Here is an 8,607-nt window from a genome sequence, read left to right on the forward strand (position 1 = left end):
TATTTATTTGGCTACAGTTTCTGCAGCAACATATATTATGCAAGAGTTGGAGCCTTGGAGGGATCAACACAGTGGAAATGAATAGACTAGAGTCTAGAGCTTAACTTCTTTGTCCGTTAGATTTCAAACTTCATGTGTATAATTTCTACAATATCATATTTTATGTAAGAGACTAAGAGTTGATGTAAAACGTTAATTATTAAATATTTTTATCTGATTCCGTCCTGCTTGTACCTATATGTCCGGTTCAATTAGGAAATACGCAAACGAGCCGACGATGGCATCGTTGCAGCAGGCGAAACGATGGCTTCCCCTCGAAGCAAATCCGGACGTGATGAACCAGGTACCTCCTCTCTTGTCAATTGCAGCCCCTGAATCCATCCATCGTTCCTTCGATCTGGCCTCTTGTTTGTTTGGATTCCTGGGAAAAGAAGAAGCGATCTATTTCGTTCAGTTTCCGAAAACAAAAAATTTCAGTCGACATTTGGGTATAAGCGTGCGAATCCCTTTTCTTTGGGAACAAGAAATCTTCGATTGATTTTCACATGGGAGATATCTCTTTCTAAGGAATTTCCCAAATTTTCGTTTCTTAATTTTTGCAGTTCATTTGGGGCCTCGGTGTTCCAGAGGATCAAGTGGAGTTCAACGATGTGTATGGTTTAGATGACGAGCTCTTGTTGATGGTCCCGAAGCCTGTGCTTGCAGTGCTGTTTCTTTTCCCATCTTCCACTCAGGTGCTGCTGTTGTTAGTTAAAGGCTCTTTTAGATCTCGTACCGCGCTATCAATTTTTTACTTTTCTAATTTGTGAAAGGATGAGGCTGGGAAGGTAGAAGATCAAGAACAAGCCTCTGAGAAGCTAAGTAAGGTATGCAATGCCTCACCTAGTTCCATCAATATGTAGCACCAACATCTTCCATTGCAATTAGCTACCTGTCTATCAGTTATGCTCTTCAAAATTTGAATAAAGAAAAGGCATGATATTTATGAAAGTGTATATCGAGAGGAACTATTGTTTGATATCTCATTTATGATGTAGTCTGTGAATGTTTTTCATACTGATTACTCTTAAATGAGATTAGTATGTGGTTAGTTCTTGGTCTCTTTCAACAAATCTTTGCAATTTGATTTGGAACATGAATATGCAAGAACACTCCTAATTGTTAGTCGAGCATTTGGCAACTATTTGACATGCCTTGGAGATTAATGATGAAACCTACAATCGAGAGAAATCTTTAAGCTGTGTTTTAGAAAATGGGTGAATAGAGTGAGTAAAGATAAATTTGTCTGAGAGCCTTTGGATTTGTAGGTTGTTCGTTATATTGTTCTTCTTTGGATCTTCTTTAAGGTTGTTGCATTTCTTCTAATAGGAACTAAATGCAAATGTATATTTTCTGAAACAAACTGTGGATAATGCTTGTGGAACTATCGCCGTTCTTCATGCCATAGGAAATGCAAATTCACGAATCAAGCTAGGTGCGTTCCCTCCATATAAATATGGGTTGTGTGTTTTTTTTTAAATGAACTATTTGTTGGTCTTAGCAGAATTACTTGTGATTGATTGTGATGAGTAATGTTTTGCTACATATACATAATCAGCTTGGTGTACATTCTGCCATGGGACTCTGCAAACCAGAATTTAACTGGTTTTATAATTGTTAATTTGTTCTCGACTTTTGCCTTAGTTATGTAAGCCATCGTTTGACCTTACTTGCAGATTCTTCTACTTAAGAAAATTTGATCACTTCAAGAATTGGTGTCATAAAATTACTTTTAAAAAATTTAAATTATTAAAATTCAAAGTCCATGAGGATTACATAGCTATCCTATGATTTTGAAATTGACACTTCAATTTACTCATTAGAGAATCATAGAAGGATTCGATAGTTATAACGTAAGGCCACAATTTTTTTTTTTTTGAGGAAATTGGAAGACAAATGTTTAGAGATGCACTTGTAAAGTCAACTGATATGCAAAGAGTTCAACATATATTATATTGAGATTGCACTCTATTGTAGGGGGTTCCCAACATAATATGGCAAAACCTTATTCAGATTCAGTTTAGGAACAATATAAGGTCTAAGAGAAGACTAGCAATGCTGTAGTAGGAAGGTAGCATTTGTGAAACAAGTACTCAATCCAAAACATCCTTATTTATGGTGCTGTTATGTCAATGGTCTGTGGTGTTACACTTGTATTACATTTTCTTATATCTTGGTTCTACTTGTGTAGCCGAGAACTCTTTTTTGGATAGATTTTTTAAATCGACAGCCAGATTGGATCCATTTGAGGTATGACAACTTTCCAATTTCCCAGATGAAGTTTTGAACTTTTAATTTTTTGATTATTTAACGTTGTCAATTGCCCCTTTCCTTATCAGAGTGCTGCTTTTTTGGAAAAGGACCGAGAAATGGAGGATGCACATTCTCTTGCTGCTACTGCTGGGGACACACAGGTTCCTTCTACACATGATCTTTTTTCCATTGCTTCTAAAGCTAATGGCAGAATGAGGAATATGCTTTTTGATTAATTATGTTGATGATTTAGCTTCAGTTGAACCTTATCCTGTAAAGAGCACTTTTCGTGTAGCTCATGACCATTTTGATCGACTTAACTCAAACCTGTTGACTTAGATAATTTTAGTTGATTAAATTCCAATTTTGTCAACTACGGAATTGACTCGATTATTCAGTTAATTGAAGAACTTTCTTTCGACTGAATCTGTTCGACTTTGAGGTTATCCATCAATTTCAACCCAAAACATCTATTCCTTGGTCCAGTACATGGCTAGGTAAAACTGTAATAATTGTTTACGTTCTATTAGTAATTTGTGAGTTATTGGATCTAGTTGGAGAAGTATGGAATTATGGCGACCAAAATCAAATTAATCCTAAAATTACATATTAGCTCTCACTGGTTAACAAAATAGCACCATTTCCAGGAAGATATGTTTCATTACATATTTTCCCTAAATTCTGTTAACAATGTGCCATTTCTTCTTCAGGCTTCTTCGGTTGTAAATGAGCATTATGTTTGCTTCACTTGTGTCGATGGTAAGGACGAAATTTATTATCCAAGTTTATTTAATGCTTGTCCAAATGGAACATTCAGTTAATCTAATGGAAGAATGCATCCCTTTTATACTCCAATTTTTCAGGAGAACTTTACGAACTTGATGGAAGGAAGTCGAAACCTCTAAGTCACGGTCCTACATCCCCTCACACTTTATTGCAGGTACTTTAACTCGATTAAGTTGTGAAATGGTGCATGTTCACGGAAAGGAACTTGAATAATATGACCTAAGCTCCATTTTCCGCATATAGTCACGATTCAACTGATAAAGAGTGACTTTGGTTTCAGAGTGAAGTTGCTCTTATATAGAACATGTTATTTTATTGTTCAATATTTCATTTTATGATGAGTTTGCATCATTTTAAGTTAAAATTAATCACAACTCTTCTTTTTATATGGCACCTGAATTATAAACTTTTTATTTTCTCTCTCTATATATAATGTCTCCCTTCAAACTATGTTGGAGTGTTGAATAGTGTACACGGCTGTGTTGCATAGGATGCTGCTAAAGTCATAAAAGGTATGATCGAGAAGAATCCTGACTCGATGAACTTCAACGTCATGGCAATGTCACAGAAACAAAATGGAATTGCCGAGTGAAGATTGTGGGGTGGTTTTCTACCTCCAGAGCCAGAGGATAAGATTCAAGATGAGTTTTAGTACAGATTTTGTGGTTCGTGGTTCCGGCAAATAAGCTTTCTCAGTGCAATCTTATGTGATGACTGCCAACATCGACCGACAAATCGGCTTTATTTCAATTTTCTGAGCCAGGTAATAAGTAGTAGATGGATCCACTTATGCGCTAATCTCGGTTTTATTTCAACTTTCTGAGCAAGGTAATAAATAGATGGATCAACTTACGCGCTGATCCCCGATACCGTCTACCAGTCATGTGCTGCTGCTCGCCCTCTTCTCGACTAAACCTGCATTGCAATAAAATACTGACTCTTATTTCACAAGAAGCCCCAGCGTCATCCATGGTTTGAACTAGATTCGAATCGACTAACCTTCTGAAGTCATTCAGACAGAATCATCGAGCAAGTAATGCCATCCTGCACCAGCTTAAGAACTGCATCTCTGAGTCTATAATACTCATCCTCGACATTGTACACCTGGTGAGAAATCCTCACATAGCCAGTAGTAACACCATGGTTCTTATCCTCCTCAGGATGAAAGTAAACTGGAACTTCAACCTTGAACTCCTCCCTCAACAAGCTCCGTAAACTCAGAGCATCCGTCTCGCTCGAAACCCCTAAGCAGTTCGGCAATCCGACCATGATCATGCTAGAGCACATCCCTGGAGGTGACCCGAGAAGCGTTTCCCATGCGTCGGCCAGCATCTTGCCCATCTTCACAACGCTCTCATGGTTCCTCTCCTGGATGCCTTCGATCCCGCCCTCGAATCGACTGATGAATTCCATGGCCGACGGCACCACGAGCTGGGAACTGTAGTCGCGGGTGCCGATCCACGAGCTCTCTGTCGGTAAGCCGTTGCCGTACTCATGGGAGACGACCGGGTGGTGCAGAGGGGGCGAGGTCGGAGCTTTTTGGGCGTACAGGAATGCGGCGGAGGGAGGGCAGAAGAACCATTTGTGGAAATTGCTGGTGTAGAAATCAGCGCCGATGTCCTGCACGTCGACCTTGACGTTGCCGATGGAGTGGGCGCCGTCGACGAACACCTGGTCGACGCCTGCCTCCCGGCAGATTGCTGTGAGCTCCTTGACGGGGATGACGACGCTGGGCATGGAGGTGACGTGGCAGATCACGGCGAGGCGAACCCTCCGTCCCTCCGCCTTGGCCCGATCCAGGGCGTTGCAGAACTCGCGGATGATCTCCTCGTCGGAGGAGACGGGGAAGGCGAGGGGTACCTCGATAACGTGGCCGCCGGACCGGGCGATGTAGGCGTGGATGGCCTTCTTGACGGCGGGGTAGGCGTGTTGGAATATGACGACTGCGTCCCCCTTGCGGAAGGCGCCCTCGGCGAAGGACCAGGAGGCGTGCTGGAGGACGATGGCGACGGCGGTGGTGGCGTTGTCGACTAGGGAGATCTCTTCGATGTCGACGGCGTTGATGAGGTCCCTCACGAGGGCGCGGGAGCAGAGAATACCGGGCTTGAGGTGGTGGAAGTAGAACTCGTCGGGCTGACGGAGGAACAGTCGCTGCCATCGGAGCTGGGCGGCGGAGACGGAGGCGGGGCAGCTGCCGAAGCTGCCGTTGTTGAGGCGGGCGACGGAGGGGTGGTGGTGGGAGAACTCCTCCGCGATCTCGGCGGCGGAGATGTGGGTGGATGCCGGCTGCAGCGGCTTCGCAGGAAGGCCGCTGGCTCCCGCGGGGCTCATCATCGCGTTGGTGCAGCGGCGGAGGAGGTTCGATTAATAATGGAGCCCAAGAGGACAAATATTCTAAATATCGGCTTCTAAACAGAATATTCGTCCTCTAAATATTATATAAAAGACGGTCTACTTTCGTCGTGAAAAATATAAAAAATTATTAAGCATATGGATGATGAAAATAATATTATAATGATATGAACATGGTTGCGTGCATAGTCTATTTTGGCAAAACATCTAAATTATAAAAAAAAATATATAAAAAATATTAAGCACGTGAGTCACGAAAACTATACTACCATGACACGGTCATTGTTGAGGGCATTGTATTCTAGAAGATGATTTAGATTATATATATATATATATATATATATATATATATAAAAAGATTTGTTATCCTGCACGATGTCACTGTGCGCGTCGCGCGGGATAATAACTGTTTTATTTTTTTTTTAATTTATGAATTAAAAAAAAATTAAAAAATAAAATATTTTTTTAAGAGTTTATTTCTAGGGTTCAGGTTTTGGTTATAGTGTTAAAGTTATTTTTTTTTTTAGATTTTACTCTGGGGTTTAGGCTTCCCAATTAGGTTATAGTGTTTGATTTTAAAAAAAAAATTAAAATAAAATTAATTTAAGCATTTATTGAGTATTGTAATATGTTAAGAGGATATATTAAGGTATTAGAAATTTATATAAGGAAATGTGAAAATTTTTAATTATTTTTTTAATTTAAAAACTAATAAATAAAAAATAAAAAAACGCCGATTGATATGCTGCGCGCGCACAGTCGCGCACTGTGCAGGCGCGCAGCATATCAATCCTCTATATATATATATATAGAGAAATTTTAGCCTGCGGTGGCTTATGTGCGGTTTTGCTGCGGTACTTGCCACGTCAGCGAGAAAACACAAAAAAAAATCAACGCTGCTCTCCTCTGATCGGCCTGGACCGATCAGGCTCCAACCTGATCGGTCTGGGAGTCTCCTGATCGGTCCCCAGACCGATCAGGAGGCAAAAAAGTAGGGGGATCGGTCTGTGGACCGATCCACCTACAGTCTGATCGGTCCACAGACCGATCAGGCTTTGAAGCCAACTCTCACAGAGAGTTGGTTGATCGGTCTGTGGACCGATCCGCCTAGGGCCTGATCGGTCCACAGACCGATCAGGAGACTCCCAGACCGATCAGGTTGGAGCCTGATCGGTCCAGGCCGATTAGAGGAGAGCAGTTTTTTGTGCAAGAATCGCACCGCAGGCTAAAATTTCTATATATATATATATATATATATATATATATATATATATATATATATATATATATATATATATAATGAAAAATATTTGATGATTTACCAAACAATGTAGTTTTTTTTTTTGGGGTTTTCTTTAAATTGCGTAGGTGTTTTGATAATGTCCAAATCGTGTAGCCACCTATAGGTTAGATTTTCATTTTACCCTTCACAAAATTGTCAAAATTTAAACGGCACTATGAGGCGTGTCACTGAACCATGAACCACGAACCACGAACCACGAACCACGAACCACTTGTTCATTTTCTCGTATAAAAATCTTGACACCTCCATGCTCCCGCTTGCGAAATCGAAAACCTTAGTTCCCATATGTTAAAACGATGTAAAAGACTACTTTTACATCATTGACTCGTCTCCCTTTAGTGTTCACCGACACTTTCACTAGCCGAGCTCAGGCTTCATTGACGAAATCTTAAACTGTAGTTTTAAGTGCTTCACACCACATGATCTTCCATTAGTACAAAGCTTCCATCCCTTCAACTGATGTTTATTGCCTAGAAGAATTAGGTCCGGATGAGGGTTGACCGAGGCTACAATAGTATTTGTAAGATCTGGTCGGATTCGCTAAGAGGATGAATAGCCTGCAAATCAAAGTTAACACTTTCTCTTGATTCTAATTTAGCAAGAACACACATATTAATTAAGTGAAAATAATTAACATAAAAACAAAGTAAGAAAGAACTTCGAATTTACTTGGTTTACAACCAGTGAGCTTGTTAATCCAAGATGATGAAAACTCTTTTAAGATCTCCTTTGAAGAAGGCAGAGTAGTCTTTTACAAACGTTGAAAACTCAGAATGAAGTACAGAAAATGAAATTCAATGTGTTGTTCTAAATCTTGAGCACCAAAGCTCTATTTATAGCATACTGGTCGAATATCACCATTGGTGACTTGACTCCTTTTTGGCAACTAGAAGCTATCCGGGCGACTAGATACGCCAAACCCTATCTGCGTTGGCAATGGTCAACTCAACGTCTCAGGATGACTTTTGAAATTCTGGGCACCTGGAAGTGATCCGGGTACTTAGAATCTACTGATGTGGCCACCATGCTAATCCGTTTCGGCAATGGGTCGCTGACATGGCCGTCCATTCCGAGTGCTTGGAATTCGGGTGCCTGAACTTGGTTCAAGCGCTTGGAAAAGATCAACTCAGAAGTTGACCATTTTCTCATCCGGTCGCTTGGGTGATACTCTGGCCGTCCAGAGTTGAGCTCACCCGAACCCAACGCTGGTCTTCTCCTCAAGCAAGCTTCCTCCCCGGCTTTTCTTCCCTTGGAGGCGCCGATCACGTCATTCTCGTCCACTGATGTACTCTTCCGCAACTCCTATTCCCTCGGATGCACCAAGTTCATCGATTTGCTTTCCTTATCATCCTTCTCGCTAGCTGCGTCTTACGCCGGACTTTTTGTGTTCCTAACTCTCTGCATACTTAGATACAAGGTATCAAGACCATATGATCTAACTTAACTCAGTTAAACATATCAAAACTAACATGGGATACTTGCAATCTCTCTTTTTTGATGTGCACCAACTTAAATTTCAAATTCCCTCTCAACTTAACCCCTCTAATTTTCTACCCCTTCGATCACATTAAAAAAAAGAAAATGAGAAAAAAATAGAAAAATATTTGAAGATTTTTTTAGAGGATGTACAAAGAATATTCAAGAATATGTCTTTATATCGAAATTAGTTGTTAAAGAAAATAATTTTAACAATTAATCTTCATTTTTGTCAAAAAAAAAAAAATTAAAAAATATTTTTAATTCTTGAAATATCCTAAAATTTTTTATCAATGTCAATAGGAGCATACAAAATATTAAATAAAAACACATCTTAAAGGTCACTATACTCAATCATTATCACTGTCGAATTATTGAATAGTATATATCATTCGCTA

At 40.1% G+C, this 8,607-nt stretch overlaps 2 protein-coding genes across 3 annotated transcripts; one reads left to right on the top strand and one right to left on the bottom strand.

Moving 5' to 3' along the window:
• The first annotated feature begins 236 nt into the window (after positions 1-236).
• LOC122023460 (ubiquitin carboxyl-terminal hydrolase 3-like) lies at positions 237-3,828 on the top strand. 2 transcript variants are annotated; one of them, XM_042581576.1, is made up of 9 exons: positions 237-343; positions 603-734; positions 813-866; positions 1,369-1,474; positions 2,231-2,289; positions 2,379-2,453; positions 3,003-3,051; positions 3,156-3,232; positions 3,569-3,828. In XM_042581576.1, the coding sequence occupies exons 1-9, from the start codon at positions 239-241 to the stop codon at positions 3,668-3,670; spliced, it is 759 nt and encodes a 252-aa protein (XP_042437510.1). In that variant the 5' UTR covers positions 237-238; the 3' UTR covers positions 3,671-3,828. The 2 variants fall into 2 exon arrangements, with proteins under 2 accessions (XP_042437510.1, XP_042437511.1); XM_042581577.1 differs by lacking the exon at positions 237-343 and adding an exon at positions 351-488.
• Positions 3,790-5,510, bottom strand: LOC122023459 (putative L-cysteine desulfhydrase 1). Its single transcript, XM_042581575.1, has 2 exons — positions 4,078-5,510; positions 3,790-3,993 (listed from the first exon to the last, which is right to left on the bottom strand). Exon 1 carries the CDS (start codon positions 5,410-5,412, stop codon positions 4,087-4,089), a length of 1,326 nt encoding a protein of 441 aa, XP_042437509.1. The 5' UTR covers positions 5,413-5,510; the 3' UTR covers positions 3,790-3,993; positions 4,078-4,086.
• Between the last annotated feature and the right edge of the window lie 3,097 nt (positions 5,511-8,607).

The sequence above is a fragment of the Zingiber officinale genome, chromosome 9B (genome assembly GCF_018446385.1).
Source record: "Zingiber officinale cultivar Zhangliang chromosome 9B, Zo_v1.1, whole genome shotgun sequence".
Lineage (NCBI taxonomy): Eukaryota > Viridiplantae > Streptophyta > Magnoliopsida > Zingiberales > Zingiberaceae > Zingiber > Zingiber officinale.